At 54.9% G+C, this 27,356-nt stretch overlaps 1 protein-coding gene across 2 annotated transcripts in view; it reads left to right on the top strand.

Annotated features, from left to right (window-relative positions):
- CCDC57 (coiled-coil domain containing 57) overlaps window positions 1-27,356 on the top strand; it is a 104,634-nt gene that overhangs the window by 25,525 nt on the left and 51,753 nt on the right. For both annotated transcript variants that reach the window (XM_086688294.1, XM_086688295.1), the window contains 7 exons: window positions 761-961; window positions 4,875-5,033; window positions 9,079-9,241; window positions 9,854-9,982; window positions 17,113-17,335; window positions 18,005-18,157; window positions 24,760-24,863. In XM_086688294.1, the coding sequence (XP_086544420.1) occupies window positions 761-961; window positions 4,875-5,033; window positions 9,079-9,241; window positions 9,854-9,982; window positions 17,113-17,335; window positions 18,005-18,157; window positions 24,760-24,863 (1,132 nt within the window). The remainder of the gene's footprint in view (window positions 1-760; window positions 962-4,874; window positions 5,034-9,078; window positions 9,242-9,853; window positions 9,983-17,112; window positions 17,336-18,004; window positions 18,158-24,759; window positions 24,864-27,356) is intronic.

Raw genomic sequence — 27,356 nt, 5'->3', positions numbered from 1 at the left:
GGCCAGCGTGTGTCTGCGTCTTTGCCGATGGAAGGTAGAAAATCCTGACCAGGTTGCACGGTGGGTAAGATGAGGCTTGATTGTAGTTAGAACGAAAAGCACATAATGTGACCTGACAGAAAGGCTTCACCATTTCACCGGGAGATGCTGGTGGAATCTAAAAGAAACCACTAGAATGATATTTCTGGGGCTTTCGACTTTTTACTGAAACCCAGTGGAATAAAAGCATAGAAAGGGCTGAGCGTTGCCAGTCAGATGTGCACACGACACCTGCCAATTTGGTGTGGGGTCAAGACGGGCGTCTGTTCCGGTGATGGAGTTCTGGTAAGTTTGGCGTCTCCCAGCAGAGACAGAAGCGGCCGCCGTCCCCCGGTCCCCAGTCGCAGGGAAGGCATCCGGGTCCTGGACTGATGGAGAGTGACGGCCACGTCCCACCTTCAGGGGCTGCTAGGAAAACCGGTGAGGGTGCTAGTGATGCTGCTTTGCCGGAGCCCCGGCTTCCGGGGCTTTTCTTCCGGGGGTGCTGAGCTCCAGAGTCGGGCCAGGGGCTTCTCAGCCAGTGTCTACCCGGCGAGTGTCCACACGGCTGGGGGGCCGGAGCTTCCCACACGGCTGGGGGGCTGGAGCTTCCTTGGCTGAGGACATGAGCACGACAGCCCCAGGTCCAGGGTACGAGCAGGAGCGAGGAAACCGCGGGCGAGGTGCCTGGGGACTGGAGCGGGGCCCACGCCAGCTGCCGGGGCCCCTGCTTGTGTTTCAGGCACGAGGCGCTGGACCACCTGGCCAGGGAGAAGGACGCGGTGCTGGTGGCTGTGAAGGGTGCCCACGTGGAGCAGCTGCAGGCGCTGGAGGCCAGGGCGCTGGAGTTGCAGGCCCACGGCGACAGCCTCGAGCTGCAGCTCCGCAGGGCAGAGCGGAGGCAGGCGGGGGCCTTGAAGGAGAAGGACGCCGCCATGGACAAGTGAGTGTGGGCGGGCGGGCCTGGGCGCGTTCCTGGGGCTCTCTGGTTGTTGTCTTCCACCGTTTCTCGTCCTTTTCTTTTTTTGAAATGGTGTCGTTGCTATGTATGCAGTCATTGTGGTAAAATACACACAACATAAAATTTTCCGTCCTAACCACTTGAAGCCACAGTTTGCGGGCACGGAGCACACCCGCGTTCTTGTGTGTAGCCTCCACCGCCGTCCATCTCCAGACTGTGTCTCGGAAAGTGGACGCTGTCCCCGCTAAACCCCAGCTCCCCCCTCCCCCTGCCCTGGGGCCTACCATCTCCTCTCTGTCTCTGTGAACTTGACTCCTGCAGGTCCCCCATATGAGTGGGATCCTGTAGTACCTGCCTTTTTGTGACTGGATCATTCCACTTGCCAAGATGTCTTCAAGGTCCGTTCATGTTGTAGCCTCTGATAGGAGTCCCTTCCTTTTTTTTTTTTTTTTTTTACTTTCGAGAGCATGAGCAGGGGAGAGGGGCAGAGGGAGAGAGAATCTTAAGCAGGCTCCATGCTTAGCTGGATCCCATGAGCCTCGGATCATGACCTGAGCCAAAATCAAGAGTCAGACACTCAACTGAGCCACCCAGGAGCCCCAAAGATTCCCTTCTTTTTCATGGCTGAGTAATATTCCGTTGTGTGGATGGGATCATAGTTTCTTTTTCCGGCCATCTGTCAACGGACATTTGGCTCATTTCCACGTTTTAGCTATTGTGAATAGTGCTGCTGTGATCGTGGGTGTGCAAATGTCTATTCAGGTCTCTTCTTAGAATTGTTTTGGGGATATACCAGAAGGTCAATTGCTACATGGTAATTCTGCATTTAACTTTCTGAGGAACCACCACCCCGTTTTCCACAGCGGATGCGCTGCTTTGCACAAAGATTCTAATTTCTCCGTCAACTGGTTTCTTCTTAAACCCATTTTTCTCTCCAGCATCTAAGCCAAGTCACGCCACGTAAGCAGTCGTGTTCGCCTGTGCACAGTGTCCAGGCCGGCGTGTGTGCACACGGGACCATTGGAACTGGACTCAGTCTCCTGGCTGCCACTGAGGAAGAGGCTGTGTTTACTGACGATGGTTAAGACAGCTAAATCGGTCATTTCTAGGGTTCACCTTCCTTAGCAACTGGCTTTTCCTGTCTGTCTGGGAAATGTTTCTGGCTCTGCCGAGTTACATTTCCATTTTGGAGGACGATGGCTCTGACAACCACAGAATACAGGGAAGTCAGAGCTTATCCAGGAAGGTTTCCTTGGGTGGAGCGTGTGGTCTTGTTGTTTGATCTGTTCAATGCACGCAGCAGTAGTTGGAGAAGCAGAAGGGACAGTGTGATGGGCAAATGTGTTCCCGCTGTCCCTCCTGCTGGGAGGGCTCTGCCGGGCCCTTCACGTGGCCGCTGTCGGGATCTACAGCGCTGCCTCGCGTGGAGGCCGTGGGCCGGCCTCCTTCTGCCTGCACTCGCCTTGCCGTGTGTCCCTCCTTGTGTTCCTCCGTGCGACCCAGGGAGTGTGCTGTGGCCCAGTGCTGCCTGGGACCACGCTGCCCGGGACAGTCCCTGCCCTTTCATACTGAGACAAAGGCTGTTTGAAAACCAGCAACAAAAACAGCCCGTATTTTGGGCTTGTTACTTCGTCCGGCCTATTTGTGATGATGAACGCCACAGTCGAGAAGCAGCGGCCCCAAGGTGGCTTTTTTTTTTTTTTTTTTAATTTTTTTTTCAACGTTTATTTATTTTTGGGACAGAGAGAGACAGAGCATGAACGGGGGAGGGGCAGAGAGAGAGGGAGACACAGAATCGGAAACAGGCTCCAGGCTCTGAGCCATCAGCCCAGAGCCTGACGCGGGGCTCAAACTCACCGACCGCGAGATCGTGACCTGGCTGAAGTCGGACGCCTAACCGACTGCGCCACCCAGGCGCCCCCCACAAGGTGGCTTTGAGAGAACCCGATCACGCCCTGTGCCGCCATGTAACAACCCACGATAGAGACACACGGCAGGCCACACAGGCCGTGCCACTTCCAGGGCCCACGGTTAAGGCGCAAAGAGATAGAGGAAATTATTTAACCCAGTGCATCCAAGATACTGTTGTGTTGCACAGCATTAACAAGTAATCAGTATAAAAACTAATCATTTTTTACCTGACAAAAATTATTACTGAGATATTTTGTATTGTTTTGGTGCTAAATTTTGAAGCCACATCTCGGTTTGGACCAGCCATGTGCTCGGGAGCTGTGTGTGGCCCGTGGCCCCATGTTGAACAGCACGGGCCTGAGTGCTTGACTGCGGGGGTCCAGGACCTGGAAGGGTGGATCCTCACAGTTCCAGAGTGGGGACCTCACGGGGCTGGGTTGCTCTTGGCACGTTGGAGCACCAACCAGGATCACATTCGGGAGAGCAGCAGAACCCTCGCGGTATTCAGATAACATGGTGGGTGTTCGCTGGAAACTGAGAAGAGATAAAAACATAGTTCCAGAGTTCTGGCGACTTCTCTCGCGGTTCGGGAGGCCCGACACACACACGGACTTGGTAGGAGCAGCGTCAGGGAGAAGAAGAGGAAGTCCATACAGGACGTGCCTCTTGATGTTGTTTGAGGCCTGGGCAGGTGACTTCCCGGGCGGCCAGCTGCTCTGTTTCCCACCTGGAAAGTCAGAAAAAGCCCTGGTGACCGGTTTACCTGCTGGCTGGCATCCATTGCCCCTTAGAATAAAGTTGCTGGTGGGTAGGTGATGAGCACAGTTTCACTTTAGAAATCCAGATCGGGTCCCGGGTGTTCTGTGTCCATCCAGCTTCTCCGTGACATGTGGCCGACAGCGTAGCCGGAGGAGATCGCTTACGTCCCCCGTCACGTCAGACACTCGGTGCCGAGGCCCAGATCCCGCGGGGATGCGGCTCCAGGGTAGCGCACACCGAGGGGCGCCCTCCAGAGCTTGGCCTTGGGGCCGAGCCCTCCTCTCCTGTCACCTGCAGGTGTCTTAACTGGTTTCCAACTTTTAGCAGCCCTTTGTGATCTTAGGACAGGTTGTCTCAGGTAAGAGGTCAATATGAGTTTGTACGGATTGTACTAGAAATAATTTGTTCAACGTATGTGAAGAAAAACGGACTTTTTCCTGTGGCTAAGAATGGCGCTGGAAACTCTGTACTCGACAGCCTTTCTTACTCCTTTGAGAATGTCTGTGACTCCAGATTTATTCCATGCTGTTTCCAGGCAGGTTAGTGGTACAGCCCGCGGAATCTTGATGTCCACTGGTCAGCCTTGATTTCCTCTGGAGGTGTGGGTTCTGTGCCTTTCCCCGTAAGGATGGGGAAGGAAATGGGCCAGGGCCACAAACGGGGTCAACACACAGCAGGCGGCCTTTTGTGCGTCAAGACTGTCGCTTCCCTAGCTAGTTAGTATCTCTAGGTGTCGTCTCTAAGGTTTTTCTTTTTGGGATATTTATCCAAGTGTAGTGATTCTACTAGGTGGCGTAGGGGTTCCTATACAACCTTGTTTTACTGTTCAGTTTGAAAACCTGTAGTGAGCATCTCCATGTTGAGGGGCTGCGTGCGGCGTGGCCCAGGTGAGCCACACGGCACCACCTCAAGACCGCGGGCTCCGCCAGCCTCCGTGGCTCGCCTTTCCCTGCACGTCTGGCACGGACCTGGCGCGTTGTAGGTGCTCAGTCGACGGCTGGGTGGGTGGCATGGATGGTGGATACGTCTCGCGTGGGACCGTTTCCTAATCTAGGCAAGGAGGTCTCCACCCTGACGTGGAAGAGACTCCGGTGTGCAGCGTGCCCTTTGAGGGCCGCACGTGCGTGTGAGCCTGTGTGCTCGGGGCGCCGTGTACAGGAAAGCTTGAGCGAGCAAGCGAGTGAGCTCCACGCCCACGTTCACAGAGCTTCCCTCCTTCGTGCAGACTTCGTGAAGAGGCGTCGGCTCTAAAATCGGGCTGGGATGCCCAGGTCGCCCAGCTGTCCAAGGACCTGATCTCCAAGGACCTTCGGATTCAGGCGCTGCAGGAAGAGGCAGTGGAGCTCAAGGCACAGCTGGCCAGGTGCCAGCAGGACGTCGGAAGGTGACTGCCCCCGGGGACGTTCCCGAGATGCTCTTCTCACTGCGCGCCCCGTGGGGGCCGGGTGCCATTCTCGGTGCTGAGGGTACAGGAGGGAACGGAGTCGAGGCCCTGGCCTCACATCCGATTGTGGGGAAAAGGCGAGAAACAGGACAGAGAAGGGGAGTGTCTGGTTGTGAGAAGGGAGAGCCAGCAGGATGGGCTGATGGGGGGCGGCCAGCGGAGGCCTTTCCCCGGAGGTGGTGTCGCATCTGGAGCCGGTGCCGCGGCAGCTCTCCTGCCCCGTCCTGTGTGGGGAAGCACCTCTTCGTGTGTCCTGTCCCACCCCCGTCTCCTCTCATCCAGTGGATGAACGCTGGAGTGAGGGTCACGTTCTCTTTCTTGAGGAATAACTTAGATATGAGGAAACTCGTTTCAGCCGTGCGGTTGGAGTCCTGACCAGCGTGAACACCTGTCAAGCAGGCCTGTAGTCAGGACCCGAAACCTTCCCGCCGTCCGGCATGTCCTCACGCCTCGCGGCCGCCGCCCACCTGCGCCGGCCCCGCCGCTGCGCGGCCCTTCTGCCCCGCCCGCGATTCCGTCTCAACGGAGTCATGCAGCATCTGGCTTCCCGTGGTATTTATTTGGACATTTATTGCAGGTTTTCTGTTCTGTCTCAGTTTGGGGAATTGGTGTCTTTCAGTGAGTTTGCCCATCTCGTCGAATGGTTGACTTCAGTGGCATAAAATTGTGTATCGTGTTTGTGTGTTTCGTCTCTGACGTGTGCAGAATCTGCGGTAACGTCCACTCTTGTTTTGGATCCGTCTGGCTGGAGGCGTATCAGTTGTATCGGTCTTTTCTTTAAGTCTGTTTCTTTTGAGAGAGAGCACGAAAGGGGGAGGAGGGGCAGAGAGAGGGGGGAGACGGGGAATCCCGAGCAGGCTCCACACTGACAGCACAGAGCCCGACATGGGGCTTGAACTCACGAACCGTGAGATCGTGACGTGAGCCGAGGTCAAGAGTCGGACGCTCAACCACCCAGGCGCCCCAGTCACGAAGTCTTCTATTAACGCATTTGCATTGAGGATTGTTATGGCTTCTTTTATTTATTTTATTTTATCTTATTTTACTGGTGTAAGTGATCTCTGCACCCAGCGTGGGGCTCAAACTCCTGACCCCGATATCAGGAGCTGCACGCTTTTCTGACTGAGCCAGCCAGGCGTCCTGGGTTGCTGTGGCTTCTTGGTGACTGCCCCTCGATTAGCAGGATGCAGCTGTCTTTATTCTGGATAGTCCTCCTCCTTGCTTGTCTGCTGTGTCTGATGTCAGCACGGCCACTTGGGTGCTTCCTGCCTGGTGTTTGCGTGCACACCCTTCCACGCACTGACTCTGACTTGTGCTGAGGTCAAGTGCATTTCTTACCGATCGCGCGTGCTGTGTCTTGCTTTTCCTGTCTCCCCTGACAGCTCTGCCCGTTCACTGGACCGTTTAGATCATTTAATTTAATGCCAGGATTGATGTGTTTGGGTTTAAATCGCCAACCTGCAGTTGGTTTTGTATTTTCCTCGTATTTTTTGTTCCTTAATTTCTCTGCCTTTTAAAAACTCAGTCCAGGCGGTGCCTGGCTGGCTCAGTTGTTTAAACGTCCAGCTCTCGGTTTCAGCTCAGGTCATGATCTCACAGTTTGTGAGTTTAAGCCCCGCATCAGGCTCTGAGCTGATAGTGGGGAGCTGGCTTGGGAGTCTGTCTCTCCCTCTCTCTCTGCCCCTCCCCTGTTCGTTCCCTCCTCTCTCTCTCTCTCAAAAATAAACAAATAAATTTAAAAATAAATAAATGGATAAACAGTTGAGTGTTTTTTAGGATTCCATTTTATTTCCACCGTTGTCTTATATAAACTTTTTTATTTATTTCATGGTTGTTTTAAGATTCCCAGAATGCATGGTTTGCCGTTAATAACGTCTAGCTCTTTGTACGTAATATAAAATCCTTACAACCTCCTGTTTCTCTTCACTCTCCTTTGCTGTTGTCGAACATTTTACTTTTGTGTACATATATAGTTACGTTGTTTTTGTTGCTTTGATCCGATAATGTCTTTTAATTAAAGACAAAAATTGAAAGAAAAGCTTTATGCTTTTTCCAATATTTATTTCTGATGGCTTTTCATTTTTTAAAAATCAAATTTAGGGGCACCTGGGTGGCTCAGTAGTTTAAGTGTCTGACTCTTGGTTTCGTCTCAGGTCACGATCTTGTGGTTTGTGAGTTTGAGCCCCACTTTGGGCTCTCTGCTGACAGCACAGAGCCTGCTTGGGATTCTCTCTCTCTCTCTCTCTCTCTCTCTCTCTCTCTCTCTGTCTCTCTCTCTCTCTCTGTCTCTGTCTCTCTCTCTGCCCCTCCCCTGCTCACGTGCTCTCTCTCAAAAATAAAAAATTTTTAAAAATTAAAAAAAAAAACAGTGAAATTAGAGAAAAGTCAAGTTCAAAGTTTCCATAAGGTGTAATCTTTCTTCAGCCCCCAGACGTCCTTTGACGCCCCTCCCAGCGCAGCCTTGCACTCAGCCCGTTTGTCCGAATTTCTTTGCCTTCTCTTTCTGAAGCGTGTTATTACTCGATGGAAAATTCCAGGCTGGTGGTGTTTTCTTCCCGTTGAAGACGACTTGTTCTCTCCTGGCACTCGTTGTTTCTCAGGAGGGTTCCGCAGGCACCCTTTGTTCCTCCACACGTGTTGTGCCTTTTCCTCCTGATTCGTGTTTTTCCCTTCATCGTTGGTTTGTGGTGATTTGATTGTTCGTGTATGTAGGTGAGGTTCTGCGTGCGTCGCCTGCCGCGGTTTCCACCGGCCTTTCTCTGCTTGCCCCCTTTCTCCTGGGAGTCCCAGGTGCCCATGCGTTAGCATCCCCTCGGTCAGCGGCCTTTCTCGCTGCCGTGTGTGATCGGCCCACTGAGGCTGAGGAGTTTTCATTTTCACCTTTCTCCGTCTTACGTGTGTGGTTGCTTTCTGTCCCCGATCATATTCACGACGCGGTCCCATCCCTCTTGTTTCCGGGCCGTTCTCACTTCCTTGCGCCTCTCGCCAGGCCCGCTGGTCGGATGTGGTGCCCTTGTGCGGAGAGCGTCGGGGCTTGTCTGCTTCCTCCCGCCCGCGCTGCCTTCTGTTCCGGCCGCAGCCGGTGGCGGCACAGAGCCTGCACACGGCGCCCTCAGGTCCCGACCGTCGGGGCCCGCGGCTGCTTCTGCAAGGCCGGCAGGAGCCCCCCTGCAGCGGGCAGGACGGGGTCTTCCAGGGCCTCACTAAACAGGGGCCGCCTGTCCCCCGCGCTCACGACCCGGTCACACTCGGGAGACGTGTGCAGAGGCCCCCACCGCGCGGCGGGCGAGAAGTCCAGGGCCGGGCTGGCGCTCGCTCTCTCACCCTCAAGTTTGCTCCCCCCCCCCCCCCCAGTGCCCACTGCACACGGCGTGCGCTGCCCCGTTCCAGCCCAAGGACGCGCGTGCCCCCATGGCGCCGGGTTTGCTCCTGTGTCCCCTCCGCTGGGACCTCTGCAGACCCGCGTTCCGTGGACGTGGGGCTGCTGGCTTTCGGGGGTCTCTCTCTCTGGCCTTGCGACTCCGTGTGCTCTGTGCTGCACACGCCCCCGAGCTCTCCAGGGTCGCTCTCCGCAGCTCCGAGACCCTCGCACCTTCTCCAGTGGAAGCAGCTTTCGTGCTTTTCCTCAAGTTTGTTCATTTCTTCCCTTCTCTTTCTTGGTTCTTCTCTTTCTTGAGGTTGATCTTCTGTGGTGCTGGTCTCCTCGGTTCCCGGGCGTCCCTGCTGTCTGCCCGGCTCTGACCCCGAGGCTGCCCGTAGACTCCACTTATCCTCCGTGTCTACACGGCAGAGACTCGTCCCGGCTGCCGTGCCGTGAGACCGTCGCGTGTCAGCAAGCGCGGGCCAACACGGGCCGGCCCAGCGGGGGCCCGGGAGGGGCCCGAGTGCGGGCGGTGGTGCCTCCCCGCGCTCTGCCACCTGCCACACACCTTTGCTTTTCGCGTGCGACGGGACGGGCCTCAGGAGGACGTCGGCGTCCCCGCAGGTATAAGCAGCAGCTGCTGGCGGCGGCGGAGCGGGAACAGTGCCTGCAGCGCGACAAGGTGCAGCTGGAGCTGGACTGGCGACACCGCTGTGACAGTCGCGAGAGGGACCACTACCGCGCGTCTGAGGACTTGCTGCAGGCTCTGACTGCCGCGCGGGACCAGGTCTGTGCCCCGCGTGGCCCTCGCACTCCCTCCTGCGCTGTGGCACCAGTGGGGGGGGGGGGGGGCGGGGAGGCGGCTCTGGGCTCGCGAACCCCGCCGAGCAGTTTGACTTACAACAAAAATTCAGCGGAAGGTGTCCCTGTCCTGCCCACCAGCCTTTTACCCATTTGTTTCTTTTCGAGAGAGTGAATGCACGTGAGCAGGGAACGGGCAGAGAGAGAGAGAGAGACAGAATCCTAAGTAGGCTCCAGGCTCTGAGCTGTCAGCTCAGAGCCCAACACGAGGCTCAGACCCACAAACCATGTGATCGTGACCTGAGCTGAAATCAAGTCAGTCGCTCAACAGACTAAGCCACCCAGGCACCCCCGGCTGTTTTATTTTTTATTGCGTTAGCCTGTTTCCCATTAAGAAAACAGTGCCAGGAGGATCCCTGCCCCCTGTGCACAGGGGACCGGGCGGAAAGGGCCGCACCCCGAGCCTGATGCTGCCGCGCGGCCAGCCCCGACCGCCGCCTGGTCCTGGGCCGGGGGGGCCGCTCCCTCATGCGCCTGCTCTCTGCTCCCGGGAGCCTCATAACTTCCGACACGAACCGACTCCCACATGTCTCCCCAGGTTGCTGCCAAGCTCCAGGAGACAGAGCGGACGCTGTGTGACCAGGAGGTGGTGCTGAAGGCCTTGACCCTTGAGAGAGACCAGGCCGTGCAGGCGTTGAGGACGCGCGGGCTTCTTCCTGAGAAGGAGGTGCGGGTCGGCACGGCCGCCCCCCGCCCTGAGCCTCCCCCGGGGACGCCGCTCCCCAGCCCGCTCCTGCGCCTCCCCCGCCCCCCCAGCCGTGGTGGTGGGAGAGAGGTCCCAGCGGCACCAAGTCTCCTCAGGTGTCGGCACAACGGGGGCCAGTCTGACACCTGAAGGAGCTGAGGTGACTCTGGACTCAGAGTCCAGATTTCAAGCGGACCCCACGTTGAAATCTCAGACCCCGCCTTCAGACATCACACCACGCAGACGCCTAGCGTGAGGTCGTGTTTTATCCGCGGAGCTGTCGCGGCAGGTCGCCGTGTGCCGCCATCTCCGCCATCTGGGTGCTGCCCGAGTGCCTCTCTGTGCCAGGTCTGCCCGAGAGCCTCGTCTGTGGCCCTGGGTCCTCTGACGCTAAGGCCGGTGCCGCAGCCCCAGAGACGCAGGGACCCCGCGTAACAGTTTGCAAGGAGCGGAGCTGGGCTGCGAGCCCGGATGCCCGAGGGCCATGGTCGGGGGGCAGGGGCAGCCTGAGGCTGGGGCGGCGAGAGCAGGAGGGGCTGGTAGGGGGAGACTCCTCCAGGCCTGTGAAGAGTTCTTGTTTCTTGCTTTATATGCAGCGAAATGCACAGACCTTCAGGGCACAGGTCAGTGAGTTTGACGTGAAGGACCCATGGGCCCAGCCCTCCAACAAAATGCAGAGCATGTCTGTCACCCTGGAAAGTTGGCCGCACCCCTTCCTGTTGGCCCCCTGCTCGCCCCAAAGGCAGCAGCTGCTTGGACTTCTAGCTGGTCATAGGGACCCGGGTGGGCAAGGTTTGCTCTAAGATGATGCAGTGGCCACATGTCTGCAGACCCGGCTTCTGACCGGTGTTAAGATGTTGGTAATTTGGGGCACCTGGCTGGCTCAGTCGGTGGAGGGTGCAGCTCTTGACCTCAGGGTCATGAGTTCGAACCCCACACTGGGTACAGAGATCACTAAAGCAAAAGGGTATCAGTAACTTGTCCTGACCTGTGTGCAGAAGCCAGAACCTCTACTTGTCTCAAGGGTTTTAGGTTCTAGCACAGAGTCAGAGGGGACATTTGATGATTCTGTCATGGTCACTCGTGCGAATTGTCAGAACGCAGGAAACGGATCCCGTGTCTGTGTGGGCGTCTGGGCAGGAGCCTCTGCCCCAGAGAGAACGTGGTGCTGGAGGCGGAGGTTTCTTCAGTCCTCGGCATCACAGGGTGGGAAGGCCCGTGGGGAAGGATCAGTGGGTGGCGGGGACACCGGTGTCCTTCCTGCCACGTCGCTGGCCCCAGAGCCAGATCACTTCCTCATTTTAAAAGTTGTAAATAAGGCTTCCTGTCCTGCTAGCTTTGTCGGTTTTGGTGCTGACTTTGGAGAATTCAGCGTGTCATCAGACCTCCAGGAGGATATCTCAGGGTGCAGCAAAGGGCTCTTTTGTGACTGAAGCCTGGGTCTCTCCGGGGAGGGCAGAACTAACAGGTTAGACTTTATCCCAGAGACACGCAGCTTCACCCGTGGTGTCTGAGCCACCTGACATACAGCCGTGGCCGTTTTCTCCCCACACAGATCTCACTGACGGATAGCTGGCCAGCGCCTGACGCTGACTGAGATGCTGTGGCTTGCATGGTGGCCCCGAAGGGACAGGCTCCAGTCCTAGCCGCCAGCTCTTTGAGATGCAACCTTACTTGGAAATAGGGTCTGTGTGGATGTAACCAGTGCAGATGAGGTCACGCTGGAGCAGGGTGGGCCCTAATCCAATATGACCGGCCTCCTTATAAAAAGAACATCACGTGGAAGACAGAGTCGCAGGGAGAGGGCCACGCGCCGACAGGCAGAGGTGGGAGTGACGTGGCCCCAAACCAAGGGACACCAAGGTTCTCTGGTAAACACTAGAAGCTGGAAGAGGGAGGAAGGAGTCTCACCAGAGTCTCCGAGGTTTGCTCCCAGCCTGAGGCGTGTGTCCCGTAGCGAACCCCGAACCCCGGCCCGTCGTGGGGCTCGCCTCGGGGCCCCTGAGGGAAGCCGTGTCGCCAGGCTGCTGGGAGGTCTGGGAAAAGCCCACATGGGAAGGTGCCGGCCTGACCCCGCCTGAGACCCCATCCTCCTGGTCCCAGGGCCCTTTGTTCAGTAGTCTGACCTCCATCCCTTCATGAAAAGCCACTCAGCCAGTTGTGCCGGGTGACGGAGCTTCGGAAGTGCTTGGGAAGACCTTCCCAGCGGGGCAGCCTCTCCCACCCGCCGTGTCAGCCTGGGGCGGGGGCGCATGCAGACCGGGCCCCTTCTTGCACCGGGGGCACGTGGGCCAGGCCAAGGGTGCACAGCGCGCAGCTCCTGTCCTCGCTGGCAGTGGCCTGTGCTGGTTGCGGAGTGGCGGTGGGGGGTGGGGGGGACCTGGGGCCTCTGGCCGCGCCCTCCGAGGATGGCACTCAGCCCGCGGTTGGTGTTCGAGGTGGGCTGGGCGCCGGGAGTCCCGCCGAGAAGGTTGTAGCCCGCCAGCCACGCCGAGAAAACACTTCACTCCTGTCCACAAACCCTCACGCATTTGACCCCGCGTCGGGGGCCGGGAGCCGAGGCAGGCGGGACGCGGCAGGACGTGCCCCAGGGCTGTGTGCAGGCGCCAGCTGGCGTGCCGCCGCGGTCTCAGAGCCGGGACCGGGGGTGGGAGCTGTGCGCGGGTCGGGCTGGCACGGTGGGATGAGCCTCGGATGCGAGCCCTGCAGGAGGCGGGGCGCCTGTGCTCCCGCTTCGTGGGCGTCAGCACATTGGTGCCGAGGCTGCCTCGCAGGCGTAGAGGCGGGTCCTGGGCAAATACGAGGTCAGGGACAGCGGGCGGGGTCTCTAAGGAAAAGTCGGGGGGATGAGCCGTCAGGTCCCCGCTGTGCAGCCCGGCTGCGTCTTACCTGTGTGGCGGCCCCTTCCCACTGGCACCGCTCGGCACGGAGGTGCGCGTGGGGCCTCAGCGGGGACCGCATCAGTCACGCCCCCGGTGCTAATCCCAGGCTCCAGAGGGCAGGCCCTCCCCGTGCAGAGCTGCAGGGGAGAGAACGCAGCCCGGGCCACGGAGGCTCCGGCGCCATGCGACATCACAGGTGAGGTCGTGCCACCTGGGGCTGGCTGGGCTGCCCGGGGGTTTTGGGGCTGATGCTGTCATTTCACTTCATAGATGAGGAAGCCAAGGCCCTGTGAGGGTGGTCCCTGCCCCACGTGTGGCAGAGGGGACGTTTGAGCGGGGCCAGGCCAGCGCCAGGGCCGTCGGGTTTTGCCGTCGTGCCCGCGAGGGAGCAGCTGTGAGGTTTTGCCCAGCAGCAGGTGCGGAATGCGGTGGCGGGCATGAGAGCAGGAAAACAGGTCGCCCCTCCTGTCAGCAGTGTGAGCGGTGAGTGGGGGGGCGGAGGAGTCGGGGCTGGAAGGCAGGGCAGGTGCAGAGCAGAGCCCGCGAAGGCCTCGATGCCTCGACAAGGGGTGTGGGAAAGCTGGGTCCGCGCTCAGTAGAAGAGCTAGCTTCCTTCTGGAAGGAGAGGGAACGTGTGGCCACTGCGGGCATTCGACAATTTCAGTTGAGGGGAGCGGCCTTGGGGACCAGGTGGAGCCGGGGTCCAGCTCGGCTCCAGTGTGGCCTCCGTGGCGCTTTTGTGAGACGCGAGCGAGTGCCTGGAGCAGGGTGGCGGGTTGAGCAGGTGGCGGCAGCACGGACAGTGTGGTGGCCGGGTCACCCCTCGTTAACTCGAGGGTCAGTTCCTGCATCTGATGCGGGCTCTTTGTGAAGCATTAAAGGGGGCCTGTGACCCAGCACCTGGCCCGCTGCTGGCACCAGCTAGGGGAGCCTGCTCGCGGGGCGTGGGGGGCGTGTTACCACTCCTGAGGACACGGAGGTCGCACATGGTCGCACATGGTCGCACCGTGCTGGCATTCTGGTGTTTTCTTTCTTATTTTTTTTATTAAAAAAATTATTTTTAATGTTTATTCGTTTTTGAAAGAGAAAGAGACAGAGCATCAGCAGGGGAGGGACAGAGAGAGAGGGACACACAGAATCCAAAGCAAGCTCTAAGCTCTGAGCTGTCAGCACAGAGCCCAACGCGGGGCTCAAACTCACGGACTGTGAGATCGTGACCTGAGCCGAAGTCGGTCGCTCAACCGACTGAGCCACCCAGGCACCCCTCTGGTGTTTTCCTAGTTACTGCTCTCTCTGGATCTCGGTATGTGTCCCTGTGCACGTGCTGTTTCTGTATAGTCTGTGTTGTGCTGTATAACTGGGATTCCTTTTTTTCATTTCTCCAATCATTATGTTTCATGTCATTGTAATTCTTCAAGACACTTCGCAAATGGTTGTGTATTTTACCATGTGGCCCTCCTCTTCCCAGCGGCTGCTGAGGTGACTGGCACCTGTCACCCTAAGGCTGCACAGGCACGTGGGTGCCTCCCTCTGAGCTCGGTAGCAGCTCACCTTCTTGGGTAGCGAGGTGCCGCAGGGCTGGCCAGAGCCCTCCTGGTGCAAGCAGAGGGGGGCCAGCCACCAGCCGGAGAGTGAGGAACTACCGTGTGTGTGTGTGTGTGTGTGTGTGTGTGCGCGCGCACGCACACGCGGGTGCACGCGCGTGCGCGCATGGCACCCTGGGGCGGCCCACCTGCCTGCTCGCAGGGTCAGCGACAGCAGGCAGGGGGAGGGGTTGCAGGGGAGGAGCCAGCGCTGTCTGTGGGAGGGGGGCCCTGCAGGGAGGAGGCTCTGTCTGGGTGGGGGGGGTCCCTGCAGGGGAGGAAGCGGGCGCGGTCTGTAAGTGCGCATCCCTGAAGGTGGGGGCCCTGCCTGGGCTCATGCAGGCCAGGCCAGGCCGCAGGGCTCAGTTACCTGCCCCCTTGTGTCGGGCACCCCGGTCCTGTGCTGGCATGGCGGCAGACGCTGGCTTCCTGGAACTCTTCTGATTTTCTGGTTGTTTGCAGCCAGAAGCATGTTCCGCTGCGGTGAATCCTGGTGGTCAAAGGTAGCGGCCTGTCTCGCTGTCATTTGGAAGGACACAGGCACTGACTGTAGGATTCTGAGGCGGTAGGGCTTTTTCCTTCCTGTGTCTCTGGGCTCCCGGTGGCTCTTGTGAGAAGTTGGCAGAAACCTCGTATTTGCACCTGTGCACGCCACCTAATATGCTGTGTTCCTCGGATTGCTTTTCTGGTCCTTTTTTCTCTTTATCTGTGATTTTTTAGCAAGTTGATTATGATGTACTTTTTGGTATGATTTTCTTTGTGTTTATTTTGCTTTGGGTTTCAGTGGACGTCTTGGATCTGTGGACTTGTTTTCATCAAATTTGAAAATATTTTGGCCGGGGCACCTGGATGTTTCCGTCGGTCAAGTGTCCGACTTTGGCTCAGGTCATGATCTCATGGATCATGGGTTCGAGCTGAACGTCAGCCTCTGTGCTGGCTGCTCGGAGCCTGGAGCCTGCTTCAGATTCTGTGCCTCCCTCTCTCTGTCCCTCCCCTGCTTGCTCTCTGTCACATGCTTTCTCTCTCCTTCAAAAATAAATAAACGTTGAAAATATTTTGGCCAATATGTCCTCTGCCTCCTGTATCTGGGTTCTTGGGTCCTTGCCCTGAGCCGGCTCCATGCTGTTCTCAGGGTCACCAGGCCTCTGTTGACTCTCTTTTTGGCCTTCCCCTCTGCTTGGCTGAATGCTTTCTGTTGCTGTGTATCTGCACTCACTGACCCTTTCTTCTGTGACGTCTGGTCTTAGGCCGCTTCTCTAGTGAATTTTTTTTTTAATTTTTTTTTAATGTTTATTTATTTTTGAGACAGAGACAGAGCATGAATGGGGGAGGGTCAGAGAGAGAGGGAGACACAGAATCTGAAGCAGGCTCCAGGCTCTGAGCTGTCAGCACAGAGCCTGACACGGGGCTCAAACTCACGGACCGCGAGATCATGATCTGAGCCGAAGTCGGACGCTTAACCGACTGAGCCACCCAGGTGCCCCATGAATTTTTTTTTTTTAAGTTTATTTACTTAGAGAGAGCATGAGGAAGGGAGGGGCAAAGAGAGAGACGGAGAGAGAGAGAGAATCCCAAACAGGCTCCACCTCGTCAGTGCAGAGCCTGACACGGGGCTTGAACCCACAAACGGTGAGATCGTGACCTGAGTCGAAATCAAGAGTCAGATGCTTAGCTGACTGAGCCCCTCAGGGGCCCCTCCAGTGAATTTCTTATTTCAAATAATATCTTTCTCATCTCTGCAGAGGCCTTTGGGTTCTTGTCAAATTATCTTCTGTTCCTCTTCCTTTCACATTCCTGTTTTTCTTCAAATCCTTGAGCATATGTATACCTACAACCGTATCGAAGTCGTGGTCACCACTGGGAGCGTCTTCACGGCCGGTCTGTGTTGTAGCACGCGCTAGACTTCATTCCTGTGTGGCTTCGTACTCTCTGTTGTGTCACGTCTTTAATTCATCCACGCGTCCGTCCATCGGTGGACATTTGCGTTTGCGCGCCCCGGCTGCTGTGAAGACTGCTGCCGTGAACGTGCGTGTACGCGTTTTCACGTGGACATACGTTTTCGGTTCTCTGGGCATACGCCTCGAAGTGGAATTGCTGGGTCGTATAATCACCTCTGCGCTTAATCTCTCGAGGACCGCCAGGCGATTTTCCGCGGCGGCGCCCCGTCTTTCACCCACAGGCCGCCGCATCCGTTCACCTTCCCGGCGGGCAAGGGTCCCACGTCGTCTGTCTCCCTGCCGGCACTTGTTCCTGTGTCTTTTCCACGGCAGCCGCCCTGTGGGTGGCCGACGGCTTTGCGACTGAAAGGAAAGGGGCCCCCGATTTCTCAGGAAGCGCTCCCGGTGGCGAGCAGCAGTCTTGTCTTTGTGACACCTGGAAGGAGGGGGCTTTCATCGCCCCGTCAGTCTAGATGGAAGGTCCCCACAGCCTGGAGGGCAGACGGGTGGGCAGAGCCATGGACGAGCAGCAAACCGTGGGTTTTTTCTTTTTTTCTTAAGGGACTTTTTTTTTTTTACGTTTATCCATTTATTTTGGGGGGGGGGGCAGCAGAGGCCGGGGGGGAGAGAATCCCAAGCAGAGCCAACCAGGCGTGCCTGTGGGCTTCTTCTGTAGCTGTAACCATTTTCTTTCTTTTTGTGTTTGACAGGTGCTCCTAAGGCATCGTGAAGAAGAAGTAAGTGAAAGTTTTCCATCTAGTGAGATCCAGAGGCTCCAGGAGCAAAACGCAAGCTTACGACGCGCTGTTGCGGAGATGAGGGAGGAAATGGAGACCCTGAACGACCAGGTTCTTCCTCCTGAGCAGTCAGGGGGTCAGCCCTCTGACCCCGCACAGCCCCTTCCAAAGGCAGCAGCTGAGGCCGCGGCTCCTGGTGAGCCGGGGGGGGCGGGGGGGGGGGCGGAGAATGGGGAGGGGACAGATCTCCAGTGGGTCCAAAACATGCTTCACTTGGAGTCTCATAGATGAACATCCGCTCTGACGAATTCAGAGTATGATAGAGGCTTCTCCTCCAAGGGAAGGGATCTTATGTCCATGTTTATATGTAGAACAGCAACTTTTTATCGATAAAGTGGCAGAAAGAAGGGAAGGATGTGTACTTAGCACTTGGAGCCTGGAGGCCACTTGCATGGGGAGGGGAGTGGGCACTGTGTTCTCCAAGAGACGGGCTGTGCAGGCTGGCGGATACCAGGCCTCTCCTCGGGGCCTGTGCCGTAACGGAGCTGGGCTACCCCCCCCACCCCTCCTGTGCACCGTTAAGAGGGGCCCCGGAGCGGTCCTGAGCGGAGGGCACCAGCTCACGACTCCACGCCTGAGACTCGTGCTTCCGTGTACACAAGCTCGTGGGTCTGAGGGAGCGCAGGGGCGTAGCCGTCCTCGGAGCGCGCCCGGCACCAGAGGGGAGGGGGGCACCGGGGCCAGGGCAGGTGTGGGAGGCGGGGCGGGGGGAAGAGTGGGACAGCGGGAGGGACCCCCTATCTTGTGACGGGCGAGGGGAGTGTAACGCGTGTGCCGGTGTATTTATTGGGTTGTTTTGCGGCAGATTACATCATGGTCCTCGAAACAGAAATCAGAAATCTGAAGCATAAATTTAAAACCCTGGAAGGACAGGTAGAAGATGTGTTAGATCCTTCGAAGATGTCCTCATCTCACTCTGACGTTCAAGCCAGCGTCCACATCTTGGCCGAAGTGCCTGGTAAGAGTCCTTGTCTTGTCCTGTTGAATGCTTTGTTCCAGAAACACTCTGGTTTCTGCATCTGTTTTACATTGGTTTAATTGAAATATAAACTCCCAGAAAGTCCACAAAATGCAAACGCACGCATCAAGGAAAGATCGCAAACTACAGGTCCCCCCCCCGACCCTTCCCGGCACCCAGGAGTCCCCATGCCACCCATTCTCAAAGTGTTTACACTCATTTACCTCTCCGGGTGGGCACCTCCCTGCCCCACCCCTGCTCTGGCGCCACGCAGACACCCCCTTGCCCGGCTGGGCGCTGGCCCGGTGGAGAGCCCTTCTAGGGGGATGGACGCATCCCACCGGCTGGTTTCTGGGGCTGACTGTGTAGGAAGACAGGTGAAGGAGTGGGATGCTCCACCTACGGATCAGCTCGTCTCCAGCCAGGGGCCTGCTTGCGTTCCCAGTGCTGGCATCTTTTATGTCTTTTCCTTATATTACTTTTCCAGGTCAGAATCTCCAGTATGGTGTTGGTAATGGCTGACTTTCTTCCTGACTCCAGAGAAAATGTTCAACATTTGACTTTAAAGCCGCTAAAGGTTTTTTGGAGCACAGGGCCAGATTAAGGAAGTTCCTTTCTATTCCTGCTGTAATACATGGTTGTTTTTTATCATGCTTCTGCCAGTTTTTGCTTACTGTGTTTTGGAGCTTTGTTGTTGGTTGCATACACGTTTAGAGTTTCTGTGTTTGTAAGAGGGGACCGGCCCTGATAGCATCACGTAATGATCCTCTTTACCTGTTAGGGGTGCAGTGCTCTAAAGCCTGCTCTGTCTAGTGTTAATCACATCACTCCAGCTTCCTTTTGATTAGAGTCTGCTTGGTGTATCTTTATAATCCTTTAACTTTTAACTCCTTATATTGTGGTAAAGTCCCCTTCCTAAGGAAAAATCAAATACCTCAAGGTAACCTGGCTATGTGTGTACATGACAACATCCCTCATGACCTTGTAACATGAGACCACTTAATCAGAGTGCGTGTTTGCATGTTACCTTATATGGGAGACAAAGAAGTAGAAAATATGTAAAAACTATGCCACGTGGCATTCAGGGGCTCATTTCTTCGGGTACAAACCCAACTGAACAGTGCTAGCACAAATAAAGTTGCTTCCCGGAAAGAAAACCTGGGTGTCAGACTCTCTGTGTGAGAATCTTGCTACAGCATCACATTTGAAATGAATTTCTTGTAGCAGCATATAGGCAGGTCAATTTTTAAAATCCATTTTGCGGGGCGCCTGGGTGGCGCAGTCGGTTAAGCGTCCGACTTCAGCCAGGTCACGATCTCGCGGTCCGTGAGTTCGAGCCCCGCGTCAGGCTCTGGGCTGATGGCTCGGAGCCTGGAGCCTGTTTCCGATTCTGTGTCTCCCTCTCTCTCTGCCCCTCCCCCGTTCATGCTCTGTCTCTCTCTGTCCCAAAAATAAATAAACGTTGAAAAAAAAAATTAAAAAAAAATAATAAAATCCATTTTGCTAATTACAAAAAATTTTTTTTCAGTTACGGTTTTCATTTTTTTAATGTTTATTTTGAGAGAGTGCATACATGCAGGGAAGAGGCAGAGAGAGAGAATCCCAAGCACACTTCATGCTGTCAGCACAGAGCCTGATGCGGGGCTCGATCTCACGAGCCATGAGGTCGTGACTTGAGCTGAAATCTAGAGTCAGACGCTCAACTGACTGAACCACCCAGACAGCCCCATTTTGCTAATTTTTTTTCTCATTTGCTAATATTTTTAACTGATAGGATTTATATCATCCACACTTAACAGTTATTGTCGTGTTGATCTGAGCAGCTGCTTCCTGCCCGCTTTCTGGCCCAGGTGTCTTCTTTCCTGTGCCTGTGGGTCATCCGAACATTGTTTGTGTTCCATTTTAATGTATGTGTTGTTTCTGAGTGTATCTGTCTGGGCCCCGGGGATCACAGCACGGCCATGTGACCTCTCGCAGCCACCTCCCGTCAGCACCATCCTCCTGCCGTCAGGCCCCGTCCCCGCGTTGCTGTCGTAAACGTCACCTCTCCTATGTGGGGAACTGCTTCAGTCAGGATTAGCATTCTTGCTTTTAATTGTCAAACATAATTTTATTTGTTTATTTATTTATTTACTTATTATTATTATTTTTTAATGTTTATTTTTGAGAGAGAGAGAGAAAGAGCTACAGAATGCAAGCCAAGGAGGGGCAGAGAGAGAGAGGGACACGGAATCTGAAGCAGGCTCCAGGCTCCAAGCTGTCAGCACAGAGCCCGATGTGGGGCTTGAACCCACCAGCCGTGAGATCATGACCTGAGCTAAAGTTGGACACTCAACCGACTGAGCCACCCAGGTGTCCCAAATTGTCAAACATAATTTTAAAAAACTCAAGAGGAGGGGCGCCTAGGTGGCTGTCGGTTAAGCGTCTGACTTCGGCTCAGATCATGATCTCATGGTTTGTGGGTTCAAGCCCCCCATTGGGCTCTGTGCTGACAGCTCAGGGCCTGGAGCCTGTGTCTGATTCTGTGTCTCCCTCTCTCTGCCCCTCTCCTCTGCTCTCACACTGTCTCTCTCTCTCCCCCTCTCTCCCCCCCTCTCTCAAAACTAAATAAGTATTGGGGCACCTGGGTGGCTGTCGGTTAAGTGTTCGACTTCAGCTCAGGTCATGATCTCATGGTTCGTGAGTTCGAGCCCCACATTGGGCTCTGTGCTGACAGCTCAGAGTCTAGAGCCTGCTTCAGATTCTGTGTCCCCCTTTCTGCCCTCCCTTGCTTGCATGCTCTCTCTCTTTCAAAATAAACAGTAAAAAAAAAAAAAAAAAAACCAAGGTTATTTGACAATAAATTTCATATATTAAAAAAAAAAAAAAAACCAAGGTAGAGTCTGTGACGTTCTCCTGGGCGTTTGCCCTTTGTGTGTGTCCTTGAGTCCCGAGGTTCCAGCCTCCCTGTCATCAGCTCTTACGGCAGATGTGCTGATAACAAGCTCTCTGGTTTTCCTTTTTCACCTGTGTCCCTGCAGAATTTATTCTTTGGTCTGAAAGTAGGAGTTGACGGTTCTCAGCTCTCAACCCTTAAGATAATCGTGCCACTTCCTGCTGAGAAGCCTTCTACTGCCCAAACCTTTGTCTCCCACAAGCCACACACCTGTTCTGTCCACCAGCTTTCAAGAGTCTGTCATTCGTCGGGGCGCCTGGGTGGCGCAGTCGGTTAAGCGTCCGACTTCAGCCAGGTCATGATCTCGCGGTCCGTGAGTTCGAGCCCCGCGTCGGGCTCTGGGCTGATGGCTCAGAGCCTGGAGCGTGTTTCCGATTCTGTGTCTCCCTCTCTCTCTGCCCCTCCCCCGTTCATGCTCTGTCTCTCTCTGTCCCAAAAATAAATAAACGTTGAAAAAAAAAAATTAAAAAAAAAAAAAAAAAAAAGAGTCTGTCATTCGTGCCCGAAGTCTGACGACGATGTGTCTGGGCACACGCTTCTTTGGCCTATCCTGTTTGGCATTGAATCTAAGGTGATTGTCTGTTGCCAAATTCGGGACGTTTTCAACCATCATTTCTTCAAGCGTTTTTTCGGCTCTATGCTCTTTTTTCCCATAGGGACTCCGCTGACAAAAATGCTAGCTTCTTCTGTTCTTTTCCCGAGGGTCCCTGTGGCTCTGTTCCTTTTTCCAGTGCGTTTTCTCTGCTGTTCAGGCAGGTGATCCCTGCGTCTGTCCCCATGCTCGCCAGGCCCGTGTCCTCTCAGCGCTGCTCTGAGCCCACTGGGGGGACTTTTATTTCGATTTCAGTTCAAGATTTCCGTTTTGTTTTCTTTGTACCTTTTATTCCTCTAAAACTTTTCTTTTTCCACCGTTTTAACAGTGAGTCAGCCCGCACGGTTCCTCATCCGGCCTGCTTATTCCACGACCCCGTGATCCCGACGTCTGTGTCCCCCTCAGCGTTGTCTTTTCTCATTGTGTCGAGATCTTCCTGGTTATCGGCGTGATGAGTAACTTCAGACTCTGGTGCTCGGGCCCTCCGACCCTTACCACACTGGTTTTGCTCCACTTCTGTGTTAGCAGGCCCCCCACCTCTCTGGGGCACAGGGCACGTCTGTATCCCGGCCCACTCTCTTGGGCTGGCTCTGAAGGACCGCTTACTCTCCAGAGTCTTTGCCCTGCTGTTCTGCCATGCCTGCACGGGCGCCGCCCGAGCCCAGTTAAGTCCTGGGCGGGTTCCCTGGCCCCACAGAGCTCAGCTCTGAAAGCTTTGGCTGTCCGGATGCTGCCTGGTTTCCACGCGGGCCCCTCAGGGACTCTGTGGGCAGACTGAAGGAATTCCTTTCTCTCGCTGCCCCTCTCTGCAATCCTCCCCACATGCTCTTCCCAGGCCGCGTGGTGCAGGGTGGGCCCTTGTCTGTATGGGCCGCACCAGCGGAGTCTCCCTCGTCTGGGCTCCTGGTGCTTCTGGCTTGTGGCTGCTCTGGCCCCAAAGCCCGGAAACCCAGGAAGGAAGATCAGGAACCCGCAGCAGAGCGCCCCCTGAGCCCCCGCCCCTCGCCCCCCTGCTCCTTGCCCTCCCCCGCCCCTGGCCCCGGGCCCCGCCCCCGCCCGCTGGGCACCCTCAGAGTCGCTTTGGGCTTCCAGCTTCCAGGAAGGAGAGGGACAGGGCACACGCTCATGGTCTTGTCCAAACAGCAGGCTTGCGCTGGGTTTTGAGTGTTAAATAGACTTAAAGTTCTGCAATGGACCCAACATGTGATACATCCCTGTACTGATGTTGTTTTGAGAATTAATACGTTTATGTTCATGAGTGAGGCTGGTTTGTACTCTCTCTTAGGATGCTCGTTGTCAAATTTGGGGATCGCGGTTATTCTGGCCTCAAATATATTGGAAGATGTTCCCTATTTCTCTGCTTTCTGAAAAAGTCTGTGTCAGACTGACGTCAGTTTTTCCTGAACCATTAATAGATTTCAACTCTGAACCCCCTGGTTTAGGATTTTCCTCGTGGGAAGGTTTTAAAGTGTGAATTCAGTTTTTTTCACAGTTAAAAGATGATCCAGATTTTCTTTTTGGCATGTCACTTTTTGATATTTTATTAGAAAATTATCCGGTTTATCTAAGTTTCTGAAAATTTGGCATAAAATTGCCTGTAATATTGTCCTAAAAGTTTTTTTTTTTTTTTCATTTTTTTTTTTTTTCAACGTTTATTTATTTTTTTGGGACAGAGAGAGATAGAGCATGAACGGGGGAGGGGCAGAGAGAGAGGGAGACACAGAATCGGAAACAGGCTCCAGGCTCTGAGCCATCAGCCCAGAGCCCGACGCGGGGCTCGAACTCATGGACGGCGAGATCGTGACCTGGCTGAAGTCGGACGCTTAACCGACTGCGCCACCCAGGCGCCCCTGTCCTAAAAGTTTTAAAAGCCTGTAGGATCTAAAGTAATGACTGTGTTTTCATCGATTGCGTTGTTTCTGTTGACTTTTTTTTTCTTCCTTAGTCTTACCAGGAATTTATCTTTAAAAAAAAATTTTTTTTTTAACGTTTATTTATTTTTGAGACAGAGAGAGACAGAGCATGAACAGGGGAGGGTCAGAGAGAGAGTGAGACACAGAATCTGAAACGGGCTCCAGGCTCTGAGCTGTCAGCACAGAGCCCGACGCGGGGCTCGAACTCACGGACTGCGAGATCGTGACCTGAGCCGAAGTCGGCCGCTCAACCAACTGAGCCACCCAGGCGCCCCAGGAACTTATCTTTTTAAAAAGCCTTTTCAAGGAGCTAGCTCCATTACACATTTATTTTCTGTTTTCTCAGTATGTAGTATTACCTTTATTCTTTCTTTTCTTCTACTTTATTTAGTTGGCCTTCTTGTTTTTGAAATGGCTATTCAGCTCATTGACTTTTCACCCTTCTTTTCTAAAAAAAGCTACTATGGCCATAAATATTTTCTTAAATTTTTTTTAAATGTTTTTATCTATTTTTGAGACAGAGACAGAGCATGAGCAGGGGAGGGACAGAGAGAGAGGGAGACACAGAATCCGAAGCAGGCTCCAGGCTCTGAGTTGTCAGCACAGAGCCTGACGCAGGGCTTGAACTCACGGACTGTGAGATCATGACCTGAGCCGAAGTCGGACGCACAACCGACGGAGCCACCCGGGCGCCCCTGGCCATAAACATTTTTAAAAGGACAGTTTTCAATCCCTTCATTAAGTTTTGGTAAGCGTTGTACTAATGGTAACTCAGGCCAAAATAATTTCTTACCTCTACTGATTCTTTCTTTGACCTCTGGGTTGTAGGAACATTTTTTCTAATTCCCAGATGACTAGGAGGCTGGTAAAGACTGGCCTCCGCAGACATTAGGTGGTAAGCTTCCTCTGTTTTCCTGCAAAGATTCTTGCTTTCTCGATACTAGGGTTATACGTCACCTGTCGCCAGCGCCTCTCAGTTTGTGTTGGGACCACGTGCCTTCCACTCAGTCCTAGGGAATCTTCACTTCCAGGTGGACACACGGTGACAGTAAGCGTCCCCAGGCCTGGATGGCACAGACGTCTACTCCCCAAAGAGGGCAGTTGACCGGAAACTTCCCCAAGGGAAGGAGACCTGAACCTGACAGAATCCCTCTTTCTGCAGGAGGAGCCGTGCCGGCCGATGGCACACCCATGGGTCTAGCGCTCGGGAGGCTCAGAAACAGGACACATCTCCTGAACTTCCTGGTGGCCCGGCTCAGGCAGAAGGTATGGCCTCCCCTTTGACACTTGGGCTGGGCAGGTCTTTGGCTGGACCTCTTGGCCTCTCTGTGCCTCAGTTTCCCTCCCAGGAAGGGGTTATTGTGAGGTAACATGTCCCCAGCAAGGTGCACACAGTAAGGCCCGGTCACCGAGAGGAAAGTCCAGAGGCGCAGCGCCCATGGTGGGGCCCACGCAGGACTGCTGCCCCCTCGGGACACGCCAGAGCACGTGGGGGTGCCCTGATGTGGCGCGAGACGCCTCGGAGGCCCAGCCCTTTCAGTCAGGCTGGCCGCCACCCACTGTTTCCTGGGACGCAAGTTCTGCCCTGTCACACGTGTTGCCAGGGTCACAGCCGTGCTTTATTGCTACAAATTCATAATTTCTCTTTTTTTAGAGTTTTTTTTTTTTTTATCGTGGTGAAATATACATAAAGTGTACAATTTTCAAGCGTACGTTCAGTGACGTTAACTACATTCACAACGTGTATAAACATCACCACTGTGCATTCCCAGAACTTTTTCGTTATCCAAACAGAAACCGTCCCCATCGAACACTGACCCCACATCCCTTCCCCCGGGGACGTCTGCCCTGCCTCCGGGAGCTGGACGACTCTCCCGTGAGCGGGGTCTGCGGAATCTGCCCTCGCGTGACTGGCTCATTTCCCTCGGCCTCATGTCTTCGCGGCTCACCCACGGGCAGTAGCGTAAACCAGTGCTCATGCCTTCTGGGGACGGAGTGATAAACCACTGTGTTTCCCACACCGTCCGTCCTCCGATGGACACTTGGCTGCTCCCACGCTTGGCACTTGTGGAGAACGCTGCTGTGAACACGGTGTCCCAGCATCTGTTCAAGCCCCTGCTTTCAGTTCTCTGGGGTACGCGTGTAGGAGTGGAATTGCTGGGTCGATGGTGACTCTGAAGAACCACCAAGCTGTTTTCACGAGCGGCTACACCGTTTGGTGTCCCTCTGGCTGCGTGTGAGGACTCCGGCGGCCCACGTCCTGGTTCCCACCACCTATTTTCTGTCTTTTCGACTCTAGCCGATCCAGTGGGGCGAAATGGTACCTCCCAGTGGTTTTGATTTGCATTTTTCCTGATGGCTAATGATGCGGAGCATCTTTTCATAGAGTTATTGGCCATCTGTGTGCATTCTTTGGAAAAATGTCTCTTCAAATCCTTTGCCCATTTGTAATTGGATTGTCTTTTTTATCGTTGGGTTCGAAGAGTCCTTCGTGTACATTGGATACTAGTCCCTTATCAGATGTCCAGTTTGTAAATTTTTCCTCCCATTTTCAGGTTTGTCTTTTCACTTTCTCAACAGTGTCCTTTGAAGCACAGGTTTTTAGTTTTTACGATTCCTGGTTTTGTCTGCGTTTTCTTCCTGCTTATGCTTTTGGTGTCGGGCCGCCCTGTCGCCTTCTGTGTGGATATGTTCTTCGTGAGGCAACAGAAAGAGGGAATTTCACATGGTCCTTGGAGTCCATGAATACGTGAATCACACCACCTTGTATATTCAGACGGACCTCCGTACGCATGCGACGGGAGGGGGCTCGGGACGCTCTGGACTTGCTGCCTCCCGTTCTGCCCACTGCTGCAGTTTCACACACAGGCGTGCACGCGCTTTACAAACAGGAAATAAGCATTTAAAGCTTTAATTTTGTTTTGATAGTCAGAGAGCATATGATTATTGTGAGGAAAAATGTCCACTTCAAAGTGGTTTTTGTTTCTATTTTAATTAACAGCGTCTATCCAACGGTCACCTTTTTGATGCGTATGTGACAAATTCAAAGAATAAGATACTCACCAGGACTTCACTGTAGGAGTTCCTGGAATAGGAACACAATATTTTTTATCTTCCTGAGAATAAAGTGGGAAAGTCAGAGTGTAGAGAGGTGCCATTCTGTCCGTTGGTTCCTTTTTCCTTCCTTGTATCAGCAGGAGGACAGATGTTGTCCAGAGAAGCTGCCGAAGTGAGGGGCTGGGCCCGGAGCTCTGGCCAGAGACCCACTTTGGGGACCTCACGGCTGCCCTGTGGCGACCAAAGCTGCCGCGCACGCCTGGCACTCCCCTTCTTCACCTTCTGTGCACTCCTGCCTTCTGTCTGCTCCCCAGTTGTCAGTCACCTCCTCTCGACAGCCTTGGCTTCACCCCTCCCACCCCCCACCTCCCCCTCCCAGGCCCCGGATTGCCTGCAGGTGTTTGTTTCCATCTGTACTAGGCTCAGGAAGAGGGTTTGAGGCCTCTGCCTCCGCCCGGGCAGTTCCCGGCCTGGATGCTCCCCACCCAGCCTTGGAGTCCAATGCAGGCTCCGCCACAGGTGCCCGAGGCCACCCTGCAGGGGACGGGTGGGGCACAGGCCTGCGTGGCCACTGCGTTAAGCCAGAGAGGAGAGACTGACAAACGTGTTCCTTTCTGATCTTCGCATAGTTTCTGCTGTGCGCCTCTGCCCTTCTCCTGCTTCCCTGCCCTCTTGCCCTCTGGAGCTGGCACCCCTCCTAAC

This window comes from Puma concolor, chromosome E1 (assembly GCF_028749965.1).
Source record: "Puma concolor isolate L17-30 chromosome E1, mPumCon1.1.hap2, whole genome shotgun sequence".
Lineage (NCBI taxonomy): Eukaryota > Metazoa > Chordata > Mammalia > Carnivora > Felidae > Puma > Puma concolor.
Note: the sequence above shows the minus strand (reverse complement) of the source record. Positions and strands in the feature narration are given on the sequence as shown.